The sequence below is a fragment of the Nyctibius grandis genome, chromosome Z, assembly GCF_013368605.1.
Source record: "Nyctibius grandis isolate bNycGra1 chromosome Z, bNycGra1.pri, whole genome shotgun sequence".
Lineage (NCBI taxonomy): Eukaryota > Metazoa > Chordata > Aves > Nyctibiiformes > Nyctibiidae > Nyctibius > Nyctibius grandis.
This window is the reverse complement of record NC_090695.1, coordinates 66,761,660-66,782,067: the sequence shown is the minus strand read 5'-3', so window position 1 is coordinate 66,782,067 and position 20,408 is coordinate 66,761,660. Positions and strand designations below refer to the sequence as shown.

At 35.4% G+C, this 20,408-nt stretch overlaps 1 protein-coding gene across 1 annotated transcript in view; it reads right to left on the bottom strand.

The window, feature by feature from the left end:
- CNTNAP4 (contactin associated protein family member 4) overlaps positions 1-20,408 on the bottom strand; it is a 246,282-nt gene that overhangs the window by 28,400 nt on the left and 197,474 nt on the right. Inside the window, exons 14-16 of the mRNA XM_068422299.1 lie at positions 16,397-16,553; positions 12,374-12,501; positions 2,578-2,748 (exon numbers count right to left, since the gene is read on the bottom strand). Coding sequence (XP_068278400.1) covers positions 2,578-2,748; positions 12,374-12,501; positions 16,397-16,553 — 456 coding nt within the window. The remainder of the gene's footprint in view (positions 1-2,577; positions 2,749-12,373; positions 12,502-16,396; positions 16,554-20,408) is intronic.

The window sequence follows — 20,408 nt, the reverse complement described above, 5'->3', positions numbered from 1 at the left end:
AAACCCAAGCACTTTCCTTAAGGAAACAACTGAATTCCACTCATCCTGGACAACAAGTTGCAAATTTGGGCAGATGAAGGCCAACAGCAACTCCATATCGGACTATTCAGAACTATTTCTAAAGCAACTGCAGAAGACCCTCCAAATTGATACACCATGGTGTTCTCGAACCTACTTTAAATGTCTGTTTAACTCATTGCTTTTAAATAGGAAATAAACCTTCAGTGAGCACTCAGATAGTATGAAATAGTTGCTCAGACTTTCGGCTAGATGATGTAACCTGCAGTCAAGTAAGTAACAGAGTGTACTATTCACAGTTGAATCAGCCTTGTTGCTTTCAATCGCTACTTCTGCAGAAGATTACAAGAACTCAGACAAAAATTCAAAGACTTGATTTTTTTGTAATTCTGTAGAAAACAAAAGGGATACAAGTATCTTCTTCAAGACAATTCACTTCCTCTGAGTTTTACAATACAGTTGGGATGCACACCTACTTTTTGCAATAGCTTTCTAGAATATTATACGCAGATGCATTGTAGTGTTTCTAACTACATAAAACCTAACAAACAGCACTAAACTTCACATTTTCTATTAAGATTCTTGCTCCGTCACCTTTGCTTTGCCAAATTTAGACTTAAAGGTCTAAAGCTCATTATGTCATAAATAAAAGAATGAGATATAAAGCTTGAGAATAATCAATAAAATCCTAAGAAAAATGATTTTGTTCACAAGTATGGAATGCCAAATGTTAATGACATAATGAGTTTTAAATAATCTCTAACACATCCTCATCTTAAATAATAAACACTGACACTTGACATTTTCATTATTGTTATTTATTATTACACAAATCAAACATCACATTGATTTATGTGGAACTATTAATAGAACATCAAGTGTAGGTTGGTTATTTACGTTCACATCTCTTATAAAAGAGTATATGATGATGACACCTAAATGACCCTATACAATATGAAATGTTAAAGATTAATTTTTTTTGAGAGAGAAAGATACTTGAGATGGAAAAGTAAATTGCTAATTTCTGACTGATATTATCCTCAGTGCAAAGGCACAATTCTAGCTCCACTGCAAACAATCCTACCTATGACATACAAAAAAAAGTATAGGTCTATCTATTCAGTGAATTAGGATATTTCTGGAAGTGAAGAAGTATCTCTACATGCTAGAAAATAATAACATAAACTTTGTTTTTTTAAACGCTGAAAACACAGACAAATTCAACCTTTCACTTTCTCTCATGCCTTACTAGTCATAAGTCATATAAAAAACATAAGTATACAGTAGTTTGTATACTTGTGAATGAATGGGACAAGTGACATGAGTTTGTCTGCATATTATTCTGAAGAAAGAGTTACGGTCTTCTGCCAGCTGTCTGAAAAAATTTAGTTCTCAGAAGCATTCCTTTAATGTTATAATGCTACTGTGTTTTCACCTGTTCATAGAACTTTAACAGAAGGCAGTTCATGCTCTTGATAAACATGGGAAAAACCCTGTTGAATACAGGGTGTCTTTCAAAGACAGCACTACAGTTTGAGATAATGCAAATCAATTGATTAAGCATTGCACAATATTCTATAATTAAACTGCCTACAGAAGAACACAGTATGTGTTTTCTTGTTTGTTTCAATAACCCAAGACATTAACACTGACAAAAAAACAAGCAAGTAGAATGTTTTACTTTTTAATAAAAGTGCATTAATGTTTCTATGGTAATATTTTGCATTATATGACATATTTTTATATATATATTTATTTGTGTTCTTCACTGGAAAATACTTCAGTGTGATAACACAATCGATCTGTAAAAAAATGAGGAACTGTCGAATCCCAAGGTAAAAGTAGTTATAAAGAACTTTCAGAGGCACCTGTCAAGTACAAGACTTTTTAATTGATGTGCCATTTCAAATGAATCCAGAAGTTTTTTGAAACCACACTTCACCCTTTTAAATATTCTCCCTTTTAATAATGAGCAATATAAGACTAAAACATTGAGTCAACTAAGATAAAGCTTTCATTCTACATTAGTCTTCTTACTGAATTTAGTGAGATATTTAATTTTCTCTTGTATAATAAAAATTTATTCATGTGTAAAAGTCTAAAGATTTAGGTATGTACAAAGAAAATTTAAAAACACCCCAAAAAATAGTGATGAAAAAGTGTGACTAAACTAGGATACTATGTCACAGAAGGTCTGAGCCATTGAGTGAATCTCCCAGCAGCCACATGTAATTCCTGGCCTTAAAATCTGGAGGGAGAAAATTTGGTGGCAGGGTTGCAGCGAGCGAGGGAACGAGGAATAGTCTGAGCAGTCAGGGGCTGATTGCTGTCCTCTGAGATTAAGAACCCTCTGGGACAGAAATTATCTTTGTATAGGTATTTGTATAGAACCAGTGCTGGGATTTTGAGGGGAATGATAAAGCTAAAATATCAGTAGTAACAGTAATAAAGATAGAGAACAGTTTTAAAATATTCCTTCTTTAAGTTATTTTTATTTTTTTCCTATTGAAAACTGTAATAATAATAATAATAATAACAACCATCAGTCATGTTACTTACAGTATAACTCTATCCTTATGAAGTCTTGAATTCCAAGGTTTTCTAAAAACACTCCTGAGGAAGCAGTAGTTTTAAAGAAAAATGAGACATCTGCGCTGAGCTCTCCATGGAAGGTTGGGAAATGCAGGTAAGACGTCTCTGTGTTGAAGGATGCTGAATTCCAAAATGTTCCTGGTTGCCAGAATGAAAGGTTAAGTGATAGATACAGTGTTATCTAATATCTCCGGTATAAGTTTTATAACTGATTAAACAAAGGAAAGCGCAGAGGTCTAGGAAGGGGTTGCAATGTTCGGAGAATCTAACTTCTGCAGAAGCCTCCTGCTTAGTCTATAACACAAAAAGTGAGGTTTCTTGGAGACACACAAAAATGATTCAGCAGGTCTAATTGGGGTGCTCAGTTCAGAAAACCAAAAATCAATTAATGTGAAATAAAATGCCTGGCACCTCAGCTAGATAGTCCAGTTAGGGACTGAAGTATCCTTTCATGAACCAAAATAAAAACAACAACTTTGAATGAAGTACTATACCTACGCTAGCTAGTATAAAGCATAATTATGACAGTTGTTACATATATTTCTCACATAACAAGGAAAAGAGTCTTGTTATTGTTGTAGTTCAGTGAAATTTTACCATCACAAAGAAGGTAGGATACAGCTCCTAGTAATTACTGTGGAAGGAGCTAAAAAACCCCAAGATTTTATGAACATATCTTCTCCTTTGGTTGACTATACTTTCGAAATTCATATGCATTCTTACTTACATGGTAAGTCCAATGTAAGTCAGTTTTACTCAAAAAAAGTTACAAGATCAGATATTTCACTGGCTTGATTCTTCTTTGAGCTGGCATTAATCATAATTTGTTAGATTTTATTCTTGATTACCCTCTTCTAACAAGAACATAATCTGCAAGCAGAAGTACCTTGTTATTATTGCTGAATTCTTACAGACATATCTGTATTTCTTTATTAAGCTATATTGCTTTCTAGATCAAATGAGGCATTCAACACCTTCCAATCTAATCAAAAAAGGCCATTGCACATTCTCCCGATAATGCTATGATCTGAGTCTATATACTACTCAAAACTATGTTTTTACTTCAGGAACTCTCTGTTTTTAGGGGGGATGAGGAGAAAAAAAAAAAAAATATTTGCAAATTTCTCTCATCTGCAAAATCAAACTCTGTGATACTGTGTCCACAGCCCAGTGAAGTAAAACCAAAGTCCATTCACTAATTCCTCCTGACTTGAGTTTTAAGCAGGGTTCGGATCCTGTACCTTGAAAAACAGTATGGCAGTATGGCTGGATATTCATATGTATTCTGGCAATTACTTGCTGCAGTACTCACCAGCTGGGAGTACTGCCAGCCATCACAAGTTAGAGCAGCCATCAGGACAATTTTTACATGGTAGAGCAGAGCTATGAACAGATGGCTCAGACTGGGAGAGGAAAGCAGAGCTTTGCACCTCACTCTCCTGCGCTGCCTGATGTGCTCAGAGTTATCAACCTGTGCAAAGTTCCATCAGCCAAAGGCAGTGGCCTTACATATTGGAATCAGTTTAAAGTTCGTGTTCCTCGACTGTTTCAGGCCATGGCTCCCACAGCGCAAACTTCACCACAGCTCCGATTCAAGTATAGAACAGCTATTTAAAAAACAATGGGCTGGCTGTTACCAGTAATTCAAACACAATAGGACGTTTAATACTAGTAATTTATACAAAATTGGTAAGACGTTGCTAGCAATTAGAAGAGAGACAATAGTGGCAGTAGCAGTCCAATAGAGTGATGATACAATTAGCTTCAATGAAGCATTTGAATAATCTTTGTAAATTAGAATGGAGTCCTTCGGGGAGGGCAGGGATAGGAAGTTTTATTCTTCCTCTCTTAATTTCCTGTCTTCTCTTATCTAGCTGTTCTTTTTCTCAGCTCTCTAAATTGTGTGATTTATGAATGTTAAGCTACTGTATCAATAAAGCAGGTTAAATATAGAACTAGCAAAAGTATATTACAAAGTATCTTATGCTGTTGTAAATCAGGGTGGAAATAGAATTTCTTCACTTTACAGTATCTGGCTCACAGACTATTTCATTTTCTGGAACTGCCAAATATCATGTAGTTAGGAAATGAATAATATTTAGCACTTTATCTGAGCAGTAAGACTGCAGTCTTCCTATAAGTAAAAAAGAACCTGTCTGCTATAAATGAAACAGCATCATATTTATATTGCAAAAAATATTTTAGTTTTTGGCATGTATCAACTAGTCTTACCAACTTGAAATTTGAAAGTGAAAAAGAGACAAACAAGAATGAGACAGATAAATTAGCATTTTAATGTTGCAAAGATAATAGAAGTGACTCTCAAAACAATTATGCAATTGCAAATTTTACCACTTTCCAAGTTTTTAATTAAAACTGAAATTTTTTATTTGCATCAGTTCTTCTTGATACCTCTAAGTGTTGTACCATTCATTCTTTCAGTGTGAAACTCCAACAGGGATACTGAGTGCTGAGGCAGTAATATGCCAGTAATGAGAGAAAATAAATATCTTATGTTGCCGAACAATATTTTCTGTACATATTTTTTTTGACTAGTCTTCCGTCTTCCCCAAACAATACAAATCTCTAATTGACATGACCCATAAAATACTACCCATCTCTTACAAAATGACATAGCTAAGACAATTTGCTCTTAATCTGGATGTGCTAGTTGTACTCTCAAAGCAGCCATAGTCTTTGTGAAGATGACATTTATTGTGCCTTCCATCTTTCCCATATTCTCCCTCTTAGAGGGATTTTGTGAAACACTTAGAAGGTACCGAGAGAGCTTCCAGCAGAGAGTGCTCTTCTCTGTAAGAGACAGCTTCTGATCTCTGGTACATCCACAGGATCTTTGAATTTCACTGGAATGTCACTGTATCAGCTTTTAAGTGGACAGTAGTAGTACTGTAGAAGGTTAATACTGAAGAAAGCATGCTTGTTGTAAATTGTAGATCCTATCAGTCTGTCTGATCTATACTACTGATCTGATCATAGTTAAACCACCAATAGCTGATCAGGATTTTGCCTGTTATCTTTGGTCTGCTCCTCCATATCTGGCCTCTTAAACTGGTCTTTAAATTATGTGGTGATTTATTATTTGTATCCTAAAGGATTTCCTTGTTTGTTTGCTTTGTTTGGGTTTGGTATTTGTTCTTATTTTGTTTTCTTTTGTATTGTTTTGTTGTGTGTGTATATGGGAGGGGGCATTTTTTCCTGTGCAAAACCAAGCAGGAAGATCACCACTACCTATTATGTGCTTTAGTTACATCTATTACATGCTTTAGTTACATCTATTTCTTTCCATATTTGCCCAATATTTCTGTCAGCTTTGGTACATGCAAAAATTTCCCTTCATCCAGCACAGCAGAGACGAGGCCAAAATTACTAAGAAGTTTGCAAATTGCTTCTTCTAAAGCTATTCTCCTAAAGTTATGAAGTCTGACCAACTGGCAACTGTTTGCCTCTGAGAATTTGTGGAGTTCAGCTGCCCCATCTGTGTCACTACTTCCAGCTCAGCTACATTGAAGCTTATTATAAGATTCATAGATTAAAATACCAGAAGGGAAAACTACAATAATCTATTTCAATCTCTGATATGTCACAGACTGTATAAATTCCCTTAAGCATTCTTATTTGAAAAAAAGCATTTATTCTAGGAAAAATATTCTATCAATTCAATTAAAAATTGTCCATTTATGGAAAATTCACAAATGCTCTTCCTATCAATTTACATATATGTATTTATGCATGCACACACACACACACTCAGCTTATTGGCCTAGCTTCTAATCCTGACCACTGGATCTTTTTCTGATTTTCTCTCCTGCTTTCAAGAACATTAATTGAAAGTTCTTACTCTATGAGATTCCATTGAAGTTGAGTATATCACCTCAGATTTTACCTGAGTTAAGTGAAGAGATTAAGCATAAGAGACTTTCACTAAAAAAATGCATCTCTTAACTGCTTTAAAGCAATCCTTTAACCTTACATCCTTTTTATATAGTGTAAAACTGCAACCACAGACTTGTGTTAAACTTCTTGATTATTCAGGAAGCAGTAAATAGGATCAAAATAACGTTGATTAGACTAAGGTTAAGACAAAAAGAAATTAATACTGTAACTCTAAATAAGGAGAGGAAGTGAACACTCAGTATACAAATACCTCTGTTATTAATAGTCAAAGACATGCCCTGATTTCTCAGGCTACTGTAGATAGGTGAAACAGACTTTTTTTGGCTAAACTTAGAAATTTACTGTGCTACTTTAATGAAGGTATCACTTACGATTAGTTAAAACAATTGGTCTCTAAAATCGTTATCTCCAAAGCTCACACTAGGGTTTTTTTGCTTAAATGTTAAACTGGGAACTCACAATGAATGGATTATCTACTTGCATTTACCTGTTTGTACTATCATTTTGCAGTTGAACTTGTACATTTCCTTTTTTTTCTTTTTTGTTTTTAGTTCAGCCAAGTGTGTGACACTCTGTATAAAATATCTTACTAAACTCCAAGAATCTCACCTTACTAGTGTTGCCTTTACCAGTACTGAAGTTCCTCAAAGTTTTGGCCAAATTTACCTTATGTAATCTCATGATGATTGATATATTATCTTTACATTGCGTTGCACTAACCTTACGTTTTATGCAATTAAGATCTGTATCACCAATTTTATTTTTGGGCCAAGCATCAGTCTGATGCTGAAAAATTATTATTAAGCATTTCTTACACAAAATTTTGGCACATTAGCTTTCTTTCTGTGTTCTGGATGTATTTATATGTTATAGTACTTATTGTAGCTATCACAAATGTTGAGAAACATCATTAATATCTGAATTGAAATTTATACATAAAAAGAACTATACTGGTATTGTTTTTGCTATTATTTTTCTTATACTGGGTTACTCTTTCCTGTTTTGTTCTAGCAAATATGGTTTGTTTTTCTTTAAGTAACACACTTCGTTGAAGAGAGTCAATCCGTAAAACCTAACATAAATAAACCGAGTACAATAATGCAATGTAAGATAAAAGAGTGAAAATAAAAAAATGTGCAATAAAGAATAGACAACTTCTGCTAGATTGCATTTGAGTTATGATACATGACTTCTTAGAAGTACCTAATGAAGTAACTCTAACTTGGAAACTTAGTCAAGGGAGTGCATGAATTCAATTCAATGAACTATTTATGGGTCTACTTTATTTTGCTGTGGGCATAGAGAATTATTTTTATCTCTAAGTAGATGTCCTAAAAGGAATATATTATTGATACAATGAGAATATATGATCTTTTCTGTTTGAATCTTTCAACAAAGTACTAAGTGTATCAAAAATACAAATAAACTTTCTCCCCTATGTTTTCATATAGTATGCCAGTGAGTTGTTCTGAAGAATTTATGTCTGTCAGAAAATACAAAACCCATGTTTAATAAAAGGGTACTCCTATGAAGTAGAACAGTATAGTTTAGTTATACAGAGAGTAAGAGAAGCAGAAATAAGCAATAATCTCTCTGGTGAGTACTCAAATCACACTTGTGAATCCAAGAATATCTATTTTTCCTTGTTTGATAGCACTTCTGAGAAGTGGATATTTGCTACTAGATCTTTTTTCTTTTCTCCATCTATCCAAAGGTGCAGGAAAAAATAAACGTCATTAAAGTGCATTTAATTAGACGCTCATAGGTGTCTGCAACCTCAGATTAGAAAAACATCTTAATAATGGCCTGCTTCCTTCCTGCAGCTTCAAAGTGCTACTAATATGCTATTGCTGATCTTACATGAGAATTTAGACTTACTTCATCAGTTTTGTCTAGTATGAAATTTAACCTGCAGAACTCAGAAACTACTACAACCCATGACTTTTTACATTTTCTGGAAAACTGAACTTTAAAGAAAATTTTCATTATAAAAACTACTGCTGATGATACATAAAGACAATTGCAAAAAATTCTAGCAAGTCATACACTCAGTCATTTCCACTATAATGATTAAAATAATAAAGTAAAATAGAATAGAATAAAGTAGAATAGAATAGGTTATTGCAATACATATATTTATGTTGTATATGAAAAAAGATATTAATTTAATTTAATACAATATAAAACATAATTTATATATGTCCTGGTTTGGCCTAAACCAGGCCGATTTTCCTTTCAGTGATTTTTACTTTCAGCTAAGTCTCCTCTAAGTAACTGCACTTTCTGAAACTAACTGCATGTTTTTGCGGACAGTGTCTGCTTCCAGGACTGATAACGCTCGAAGTTTGTAGTTATCACTGAGGCACCGGTAGAGATGTTGTGCAGAAAGGCTCTTGCTGTACTTGTTCTTGAGAGAAACCAAGGTCACTGCTGAATTCCTCACTGCTTACGAGTGAAGAGCCGAAGGGGGGTCGCAGCTGCAGGGGGGAGCGGACAGGGCAGGTGACACAAAATTGACCAACGAGGGTATTCCATCCCATACACGTCATTCTCAGTATAAAGCGGGGGGATCACGAGGGTCTCGCTCTCTTTCTGCTATGGCCGGTGTCCAGGGAGGACTCCGTCTGTTTTCCTGCTGCCCCCGATCCCGATCCGTGCATCCCTGAATCCAGCTCTCGACCGTCGCTAGGCCCAGGCTGGGCCTTCCCGGAGCCTGCCCTGCAGTGCCGGTGGTGACGTGGCTGACTTCAGGGGAGCTCAATCTTGGTTTTGTATATATATTTGTATATATTTGATTATTTCTATTATTATTATTATACTTTTTTTTTCATTATTATAGTTTATTAAAACTGTTTTAATTTTCCAACCCGGAAGTCTCTCTCCCTTTTCCCCTTCCCTTTCCCTTTGGGGGGAGGGGGGGGATAACAGAGGGCATCTGCCGCAGGTTTAATAGCCAGCCCAGCTTTAAACCGTGACAATATATAAACTATTTTATATGATATAACCATATTATATATCCTATTTTATTATACTATAATAGAATAACATAATATGATAATAGTATAATAGTTACATAAGATACATGGTATAAAATATAAGATACAGAATATATAGCATATTATGTGATACTTCATATTTATATATATTTTATTATGCATTATCATACAGTTAATATTTTACCACCTTGCACTTTGTTTTTATGTCAAAATTCTATGATTTTATATTATTTTTTCCTTTAGAAATTCTGTATTGTTTTCCAAAATTTTAGTTCCTACCTCCCTAAAAGCATGCCATCTCTTTGTCTTTGAGATATAAATGGCTGAGAAAAATTGCAGTATTACTGCTCTTATTTAGCAATCGAACTGAATGTTCCTTCTCAAGGCTTTTGCTGTATTATTACCATTAACTGTCATATTCTTAAAGGTCTTTTCACTGAGATTACTTCACTCCCAAACTGCTTCTTTCTGAAGTCAAATTCTGCAATGTTGTCTGACTTTACAAAAATATTCCTCTGATATTCAGACTCTGACTTCTTGTGCTTGTCCTCGTGATATTTTAGAGTTCTCTGTTGCAGCTTGTCTAGGAGTACTGTGATCTTTCAGCATCAGTGTGAAATTTTGCATCAATTCAATCACTCAGATTAAGCAAACATCAAATAAAGGCAGAAAGGTCAATGGGTGTCAGAACTGTCTGTATGTTTTAATGATTCACCCAGGAAGATAGTTGGTTTCCATGTTTTTAGATTTGTGATAATTGGGGTCAGGTTATATACTTAATAGTAGTTGGGAGCTTGGTGAGTATTGAAATTGAATTTCTCTCCACTTATTAGTGCTACACAAGCTGTAAATACTTCTGTTTCATTGCTGTCGTTGTCTCTATTTTCATTGTCCCTGGCCACAACAGGGGCCTGCTGAATCATAGACTGTATAAGCATGGCCAGTTGGTTGAGGGATGAAGTTTTTCCCCTCTACTCAACACTTGTAAGACAACACCTACATACTGTCTCCCATTTTAGGCCCTCCAGTTCAGGAAAAACATCGATAAATTGGAGCGAGCATGCAGAGGCCACCAGGATGTTTAGGTCTGGAGCACTTTTCCTGCCCTTCAGGCTGAGGGACGAGGGCTGGTTCAGCCTGGAGGAGGGACAGCTTCATGGGGGACCTGACAGCATCCCCAAAAACCTAACGGGAAAATATCAAGATGCAGCCAGGCTCTTCGCATTGGTGTAAGGTGTGAGTATCAAAGACAATATGTATAAGCTGAAACAATATTTTCAGGCTTGTTTTAAGTAAAAAGAAATTCTCAGTGAGGACAGCCAAGCAAAAGGTAGGCTGCCCAGGGAAGCAGTGCTGGCTGCATCCTTGGGGCCTTCAAGCCCCAATTTGACAAAGCCCTGAGAGACCTGGTCTGAGATCACGGCTGATCCTGCTGTAAGCAGGAGACCTCCTTAGATCCTTTCCACTCTGAATTATACCATAATCCTATACCATAACCCCATGATTTAACAGTTCTTTGATAGGTAGGATAAATGATCACCTCACAATCAGATGTCAGACAAGTGAAAAGGAAGCACTAAACAGGGCTTTTTTTTTGTGTCTTATAAATTTTCAAAAGAAAATTAGAACGTACTGCTGTAACACACATTTGTTACCAAATCTTCCAGACATAATTACCCTGGCATGTCACAGGAATGGAAGCAGAGATGATGTAAAAATATATACATGTTAGTTTATATTTATTTATCTATGCCGTCTCCTGAGTGAGCCTAAAAGTTCAGACTGGTATTTCTTTACTGGTATTAATTTCCTCTTATTCACGAAGGCTGAAGAAATTTGAAAAACAAACACAACATCATATGATGAAGGAGAAAAATCACATAATGAATTAAAATAGTAATTTGTAAGTATTTGAAACAATAGTGAAGTTCATGAAAACTCATACAGTAGCATTTAATGTAAAGAAATTAAACTTATTAAATATATTAATCCATTACTCAACGGTAGGCACAATCCTGCCCATTTAACTCTTCAGTTAAGATCTTTAGGATGATCTATAATATTGATTCTCCTGACTTTTGATTAGAAACAGCAGCAGTCATAGAATTTTGTGCAACAGTTTACTATTGAACATAAACCAAATCTGTTTTCTTTGCCAATGAAGATGGACATTAATGAAATAGGAAAAGTCATCACAAATCTTCAATAAGGTATCAGTTTTGCTCCAATTGTCTCATTACCTTTAAATGATTTCTTCACACTTGATATTTTTCTGGTTGCTACACACATATTCAGGATGTACAAACTTTACGTTTTGAATTACTCTGTAACTTCTAAATTTTAAATTCTTATGTGGTGTTGAAATTTTGCTTATAGATATTGCATATACTGGATTAATCTCCCATAGTATTGTTTTCGTAGTTACACAAATACTCCAAGGAGTTAATTTGTATAAGGTTTGGTGATGGAAGATGGAAGCATGCATATCTAGTAAAGGGTATGTTTCTCCCAAGATATGGTAACCAGTTATGAATTCCCCTTCTTATAATGCTTTATTCATAACTTAATTCAAATTGCATAAAACCACTGGATTTATACTCAAAATATCAGTTTGAAAACTATACTATTTCTGTCTTCACTATTGATGTGTAGCATCAAAAATCGATCTTTACAATTCTACCTTGATTTGCACTGGATCATGGCATTTTGTCCTTTCCCTTTCCGATTACTGAAAGAACTGGATGAAATTTTTACAAAAATTTATCTTAGGCTGTTTAGCAAACAACATGTAAAATTTGTTGCAGTCAAAACTCATTGTTGCTTAGCAAAACTCTGCAGTTGTTGTTACTTACTGTCACCACGGCAAAGCAAAGGCCCCAGTTTGTAAGCTGCTTCAGAATTTGGTCTGTCAGTATCTGTGATCACAATTTCAGTTACTGGTAGATGCTCCTTGTAGGAGAGGAATCCAGTATCATTAGTCCTGAAAAGGTAAAATGAAACCGACAGCTCTTCTAAACGTTTCTGATAAACATTTCATTATAATTGACACATTGCTGGGGAAAAGGAAATAACTAAATGCTGAAAAAAAGTGCTGCATAACTCTATGGATAATACAAGCAACTGTGAATATGAAGGTATGCTTTGGTATTGATATTGTGATCATTTGACAGGACTGAAACAATTTCATGGTAATTAGGCAGTTTTATGGTTGTGCTTCTTTGCATAAGCCTGAGAAAGCTTTGTGACATAAATGGGTACCTAACTGTCTGCCTAAGTTAAGGTATTTGTCCATGTCAGTAATTTTATATTGCTGGGGACATACTGTATCTATAATTGCCTGTCTTTTCATTATGAATATTAAATGGCTTAGTATAACTTTAAAATAATTCTAAATTTTTTTTTGCTTTTTCACCTTGTCAAAAGTAGAAAAAACTCAAATAGAAAAATATGAAGTCATGTTCAGTGTACACAAAAAGCGTCATATACTTTTATGTAACTCGCAGAAAAGGAAGTATGCAACCTAGCACTCAAGGCACATACCCAGTACTTGCAATTGTCCTGGTTTGGCCTAAAACAGAACCGATTTTCCTTCCAGTGATTTTTACTTTCAGCTAAATCTCTTCTAAGTAACTGCACTTTCCGAAACTAACTGTTTTGCATACAGTGTCTGTTTCTAGGACTGATAACACTTGAAGTTTATAGTGATCACTGAGGCACCGGTAGGGACAATACGCAGAAAGGCTCTTGCTGTACTTATCATTAGAGAAACCAAGGTCACTGCTAAATTCCTCACTGATTATGAGTGAAGAGCCGCAGGAGGGTTGTACCTCCAGGGAGGAGCAGACAGGACAGGTGACCCAAAATTGACCAACAAAGATATTCCATCCCATAAACGTCATTCTCAGTATAAAGCAAGGGGATCACAAGGGTCTCGTCCCCTTCTTCTATGGCTGGTGTCCGAAGAGGACTCTGTTCGTTTTCCTGCTGCCCACGATCCCGATCCATGCACCCCTGAATCCAGTTCCCGTCCATCTCTGGGCCCAGCCTGGGCCTTCCTGGACCCTGCCCTGCAGTGCCGAGGGTGACGTGACCGACATCAGGGGAGCTCGATCTTGGTTTTGTATATATTTATATATATTTAATTATTTCCATTATTATTATTATACTCTTTTTCATTAGTATAGTTCATTGAAACAGATCGTCTGCCACTGGTTTAATAGCCGGCCCAGCCTTAAACTGTGACAGAATCTTAGACTAAATTCCTTGTTTAAAACCTTTGTTAACTTACTGTCAGAACTGAATTTCTAAATTCCATAGGCACCAATTTTGTCCATAAAATTCCTTCCCCTGAACCCATGGAAAAATTTAATCACACCAGACCATTCTGGAAAATTCAATCTGTCCATTCAATTGATTTATAGTTGAATCTTCCCTTTAATGAGCAAAGTAAATAGCTCAGAGACAACAGTACAAACTCAGAGAGGGGAGGCAGTCTGGAACTCACACTGCTCAGACATTAAACACAAGACACACACCTCAGCAAGCAAGCCCTATTTCTCTGGGAACGTGGTTGGGTTTAGCAGCCCCCTCTCTCAGTACACCATGCACTGGGACTGAGACAATGGGAAGAGATTCCATCCTTGTGCTGAATGAAATTAGTGATTTTTTTCTCCCCTCTCGCCTCTCTTCACTAACATCACCAGTTTTCCCCTGTGTACAATGTATGGTTATATGTCTTGGAGCACAGTACACAAATGTACTTTTTTTTTTCCAGGAAACTTTTTTTCTTAAGTGAAGAATGCAAAACATTTTTAAAGAATTGATAACTTTGATGAGGTGAGATATTGTGGATTTCTGATTTAGAACTGAAAAACCCTCAAAACATCAAAAGTTTCTGCTTTAGTAAAACTATTCTGCAAATAAAGGGAAACTGAATAGAAACTAGCTTACCACTTCTGCAGAGAGGATTTGTATTTTTTTAGATCTTTAGGAACAGATTTTTAAAAAAATAATATTTTTTGTTTCAGACTTTTAGAGAAGTAAAGATTTTGATTAGTCAAACAAGGAGTCTTAGAGCTAAATCTATGTCTAATCTATGAAATAAGATAATTTCACTATGAAAATACTATATCAAAACCATATTTTCAAAACTGCACTGTGTGTAACTCTGGCTTTCTGTGCTCAGAAAGTATCTCAAACAAGCACAGCTTCTACCTACTTTTTCCACCCTATGAACAGTATTGAGTCAACTGATTCAAACCAGTAGTCTCTAGGGAAAAAAATGTAACGTTAAGCACAACTAACAAAATAAGTGAAAACATAGCCTCCATAATATTGGAGTTACTGGGATAAGTCTCCACTTAAAATTAAAATGTCTAAAGGGGATACATACAGAAATACAAAACAGAAGTCATTATATTTCTTAATGTAATACACTCATCAATATATGCAATATACTCAAAGTGTTATTGTGAAGACATGCACATCATCCTCTACTTTATTTACAACTATGTTACAGTTATAAATTAGTCTGTGGATGTGAGCATGGATTAAATCAATGACAAAACTGAACAAGAATGTATTACGTATGCTAAAAAATACTAAAAAACCTGTCTCAAAATGTGTTCATCTTTTATTATTTATTTTGCTGTTGGGAATCAAAAATTGTTTGTACTTTTGTACAGTAGAGAAATTCCTAGTGTTCTGTGTATTTGTTTGATCTCTTTATTGGAATGAGCACAGCAGATATCACTCAGTGAGTTTTACTGCAGAGGCAAATTCTTTTCCTACAGAAACTTTTGAAGCTTGTGAAGAGCAGTTCTTTGATGAACCCTTTGTTGTATTTTCATTTCTGTATCTGCTGAGTTCCCTGCTCATGATCAGAGAATAAGCATTTTCTAAACAAATTCACTAGTTGTTCCTTTAAAGGAAGGATGGATATCTATCTTGAGGAGAAAATAATGTGTTGCTTAATTTTGTACACATGAAGATGTTCCTAAGTACCTTCCTTATATTTTTCTATTTTCAAAAAGCAGATGCTGATACATTTATTAACATGCATATATTAACCTACTCACTGAATTGGATTTATATGAGTTAAACATGCTTTAAAGTTTAAAAGTTTAGAAGTTTCTTCAACAGAAAAACTTTCATTTGAAAAGTCCCTGTCTGCTTTGTAAAGTCCTATACTACACTGGAGCTATTGTTGAGAAAGTTGTATCTGCTCCTCTTAAGTGAAAAGCCAGGTTCAGATTTGGTATTGTAACAGGAGCTCATCTCTTATGCTACTTATTTGAATGGGATCGTAAATATTAGAGAATTTCAAGTACATATGGAAAATTTACATTTTAAAAATCCTTCTGTCCCCTTAGAATAGGATTCCACATGAGTGATTCACTTCTGTGATAGCAAGGGTGTCCAATTTTAATATCTAAGTTGTAGATGACAAAAAAAAGGGTGTAAAAAGTCTAAACTTAGAAGTGTAGTTTAAAGTCATGCTAAAAATTTACTGCCTTTATTCCGGAACATTTTATTTTAACTTTATTACTTTCAGTATTCTAAAACTAATAACTGAAGTTGTACTAAAGACTAAAGGTAATCTCTTAATATACAACATGCAATATACTACAAAACTAGAAAGTATCTGTGCAAAATTAAACCCTTCCCAGAATTCAGAGTGAAAGAATTAGCAATAATACTTGAGGTATATAGTTATAATTTTGTGAGAAAATGTGTTCTTTATCAAAGAAGCAGGTGACACTATAGTAATTTAAATTCACAGTAGCCTTGGTGTTCTAAATGTGATAAGGCCTGTATATTTTCTTTATTTGCTTTCCAGGAAAAAGTATTGTGAATAAGCAACAATAAAAAGTCACCATTCATCTCGGTCCGCATCACAGTTGCAGTAATGCTGGGAATCAATGCAGCTCCCCTCTAATCCACAAGCACATTTTTGTACAGCAGGCAAGGAACCTCCCCAGTAAGTCTGTGTTTCATTGGTTCTTCCAATCCACCAGCTCAGTGGCATCCCATCTAAAAGGTAGGTTAAAAAAAATCAGTGCCCAGTCTTGCTCCTACTTCTCACAGTTTTTTTAATCCAAGCAAGTTTCCAAAAGGTTAAGTGAAGGAAAATCACCCCTCAAAACTAAAAACTTTAAACAACAATTGGAAAAAAAGATACTATCTTTACTCGATAAGTAATTATTCATTTTAATACTGCATTATCAGGTATTAAATGATTGTCACAGGTTTTTGCTTGCATTAGTGGAAAAGGGAACTCACAGTCCTCAGCTCAGTCAGCCATGATATTAGAATCATTTAGCTTAAGAGTCCATTTATATCCTCCATTTTAAAATGGTCTATGAAAAAGGAGATACCATCGTCTTAAAAATCAAGGTAGTTTATATTACCAAGTAAAGATCAATTTGAAATCAAGGAACTACCAGCAATAGAATGAAAAGAGTTACAGAAAAGCTATGCAAAAATGGTCTCATCCTGCTACCAAGAGTACTACAGAGTACTACTGCCCATATCTGTGACAAACATCAGGCCGCTGAATAGTGGTGTTCATCAGAAAGGCCTAAAGACAGCTGTTAAGTCACAGACAGCAGATTTAGAATTTATATAGTCAGGGACAGCAGAAATCTTGTTAATGGTGCTCCCATAAGCAAGTCAATGTATCTGGTGAGCAGAAGTGAGGTTTCTCAGGACGATTATATCTCTGTGTGGTGCATCCAGCCAGCACTGTTTGCAGGAAAATGATAAAACTGGATGTTTCCTTAATGTTACAATACTGCAGATTAAGCTTAAAGATGCTGCCAAGCAAGCACAGCAGCAGAAAATATGTACAGAACAGAAAATAGCTAAAATATATGAAGCATAAATATAAACTATCTCAAATGAGAAGGAAGAAGGGTGATGCAATGCATGAACGTCAAGGCATGAGAAGAAATCAGGTTACTGTTAAATTATATAGTTTCTTATAGATGTGCTTCTTTTTGCTGTTGTTGAAGCTCCAAGTTTTCAGCTGCAGGCCCCCATGAAGAAGCTGGAATTTATCCTAGCCTCAACTTTACTTACAACTGTCACTGCTTACTAAACCTTATTGTTAGATAAGACCTCTGTTACACTGACAAGGTCTCAGATCATAAACATATTGGCTGCATTCATTACCACACAACTGTCGGCCCAGCAGGCCAAAAAACAGTGCGAGCAGTTTCTGGAAAAGTCAAACTTGCATAATGGCATCAGTGTCCAATATCCGTGTTTGTGTTTGCAAGCCGTCACAGGAGGAAGAAAACCTGGAGACAGTTTGTAAATAATTTATCAGACAACACTTTAAAAAGCTTCCAACAACTAAGACTGTAAAAAGCAGAATATTTCTGCTGTTTCAACAGCATGCCTTAGCTTTGTATTGTAGTCATGAATTAATATTCCAGTCGTTAGCTAAGGACATTGGGGTATGTTTAAAAGCTGGTCTCAGTTATTTGTTCATACAGCAGGGCGAGGACGGAGTATATACTGAAATGCTGCAAGTTCATACTGATTAGCCCAGATTGTTGTCTCTGCTTTGGCAGAAAATATTGTCTAAGCAAAATAAAGTTATTAATTAAAATTACTAGAGATTTCTTCATGATGATCACATAAGTGTATTAACAGGTGACTTCTTTAATGACATCATATGCAAATACTATCCAGGCTGATTGAATATAATGTATTCTTAACATATGGTCAGTTAAGAATTACTATGTGGACAGCATGTTCCAAAAAACTTTTCATGTGACCACCATCAAATTTTGTACATGTCAGGCATAGCTAGTGGAGATTATAAATAGCAGAACTGGGAGGGATTAAATTGTGCAGGCAATTTGGTAATGTGCCTATTTGCACTTCAGATTCTGATGTTTCATTGTGCTCATAATTAATGAAACAGAACAAACACGTTTCATTAAAAAGTTATTTGAATTTTGTTTCAATGTCAGGTATGCTTTAGTTATTATCTATGTGTGATTGATTGCTTTTTATTTGTTTTGTAATTCTGACTATAAAATCATTCAATGAAACATGCATCAAAATCAGTAAGTAATGACATAAATGTGATCTTAAACAGGAAAACTGTGTGAAGACTGTCTTCAGATGCTGAATAGATGAAACAACAACTAAGTCAGAAAGGCCAAAATTTCAAATTAGGTCACTTTGCCTTCCTAAACTTCCCTCAAATATTTAAAGCATACGTATTCCAAACAGAATTCTTATTTAGCTCTCTAAGCTCTTCTAAATAAACTGAGCATCCTATAAAATTTAACTATAATTCACAGTTATAATTGCAATGTCCTTACAAAAATTTCTATGGAAACTTCTAAAGTTTATGGTATTATGTCACACTGAGACACTAAGTTAGAATGCTTACCTGCTGGAGCAAGCTGGAAATCATGTTTCACAAAAAAATAGGTGAGAAATATATTTCCAAAGCTCTCAAAAACATAGAACTAGATTTTTCAGTAACAGTTTTAAATCTGAAATTACTGCTCTTCAAAGAGAACAAGTAACATGTTCTGTCTTCTCTCCATACTTTTCAATGGAAAGATATATCTTGAAGAAAAAACACATGAAAACAACAGAGATCCCTAATTCTCCCTTTTTTCCCCAGCTCTCTGATATCCAGGAGACAAAAGAAAGAAGTATTTCATGGGGTGGCATGACATTAAAATTTTCAAAAGGTACTAGAATTCTCCCTTTCCATGAAATCAGTAAGATCTAAGTTTATATTTGCAGGAAGAAAAAGATTGTATTTTGGAGGACATTTGAAAAACTTACTCTCAGAGCCTCAGAAACAAAAGCCCAGGGCTTACATTTTGTTGTGTTCAAAGACTGAAAATGTTTACTGGACTAAAAATATTTTAACATTGTCTTGGTTTAGACTAGGATAGACTTTTCTGTTAAGTTTCTTTTAAGTGACTTTACTTTCTGAAGTTGACTACACGCACTTGTTGTCATAGGTCCCTGTTGGGTCTCTTTGTTCCACAAAGGAAAGGACCATAAAAGTGTTGCACCTGTGGGGAGGGGTGGACAGGACAGGTGATCCAAACCTGACTAGTGAGGTATTCCATCCCACCCATGTGATACTCAGTTTAAAGCTTAGGGACCATGAGGGTCATGCTCTCTTCCACTATGGCTGGTACCCAGGGATGACTCTGCCTGTGCTCCTGCCTTCTCTTCTGAATCCGGTTCCCTCCTGCTGCCACATCTGCTTCGGGAATCACCAGCTCCTGCCCGGCAGTGTCAGTGGTGACATGATTGTCATCGGGGGGGAGCTCAGTAGTGGTTTTGTATATAGTTCATTATTTATTATGCTCTTCCTTTTCATTGTTATTGTTTATTAAAATTGTTTTAACTTTCCAATCTGTAAGTGTCTCTCCCTTTTCCTTTTTCCTTCTCCCCTCTCAGGAAGCAAAGGGTTAATAGAGAGCATCTGTCATCCGCTTAACAGCCCGCTCAGCCTTAAATGGCGACAAGCATATATTCACAATACACTGACTGTTGTCAGTTTAGATGCATCCCAGTTTTAACTAGGGCTCATCTAGGCATTGCCAGTTTTTCTTAACAATAGATAGCTTGACTGCTTCTAAGGCTTTACAGGTAGATGTCTTTGAGAAGGCACTACAGATGTGGCTAATTCTGTAAACAGCTCTACATTACAGTGCTGTGCTGAGCTAGAAATCTGGTCTACACAGTTTAAAGGTTATTCAGTCAGGTCTTCTTTAGCTATAGCCACTACAGTGATCACTGTGTAAATATAACCTTAATCTTCCACCACTTATCAAACATGTTGCGTGCCTGTATGCACCAAGACTTTTGAAGGAGTGGCTGACAATCCAGAGGATCGTG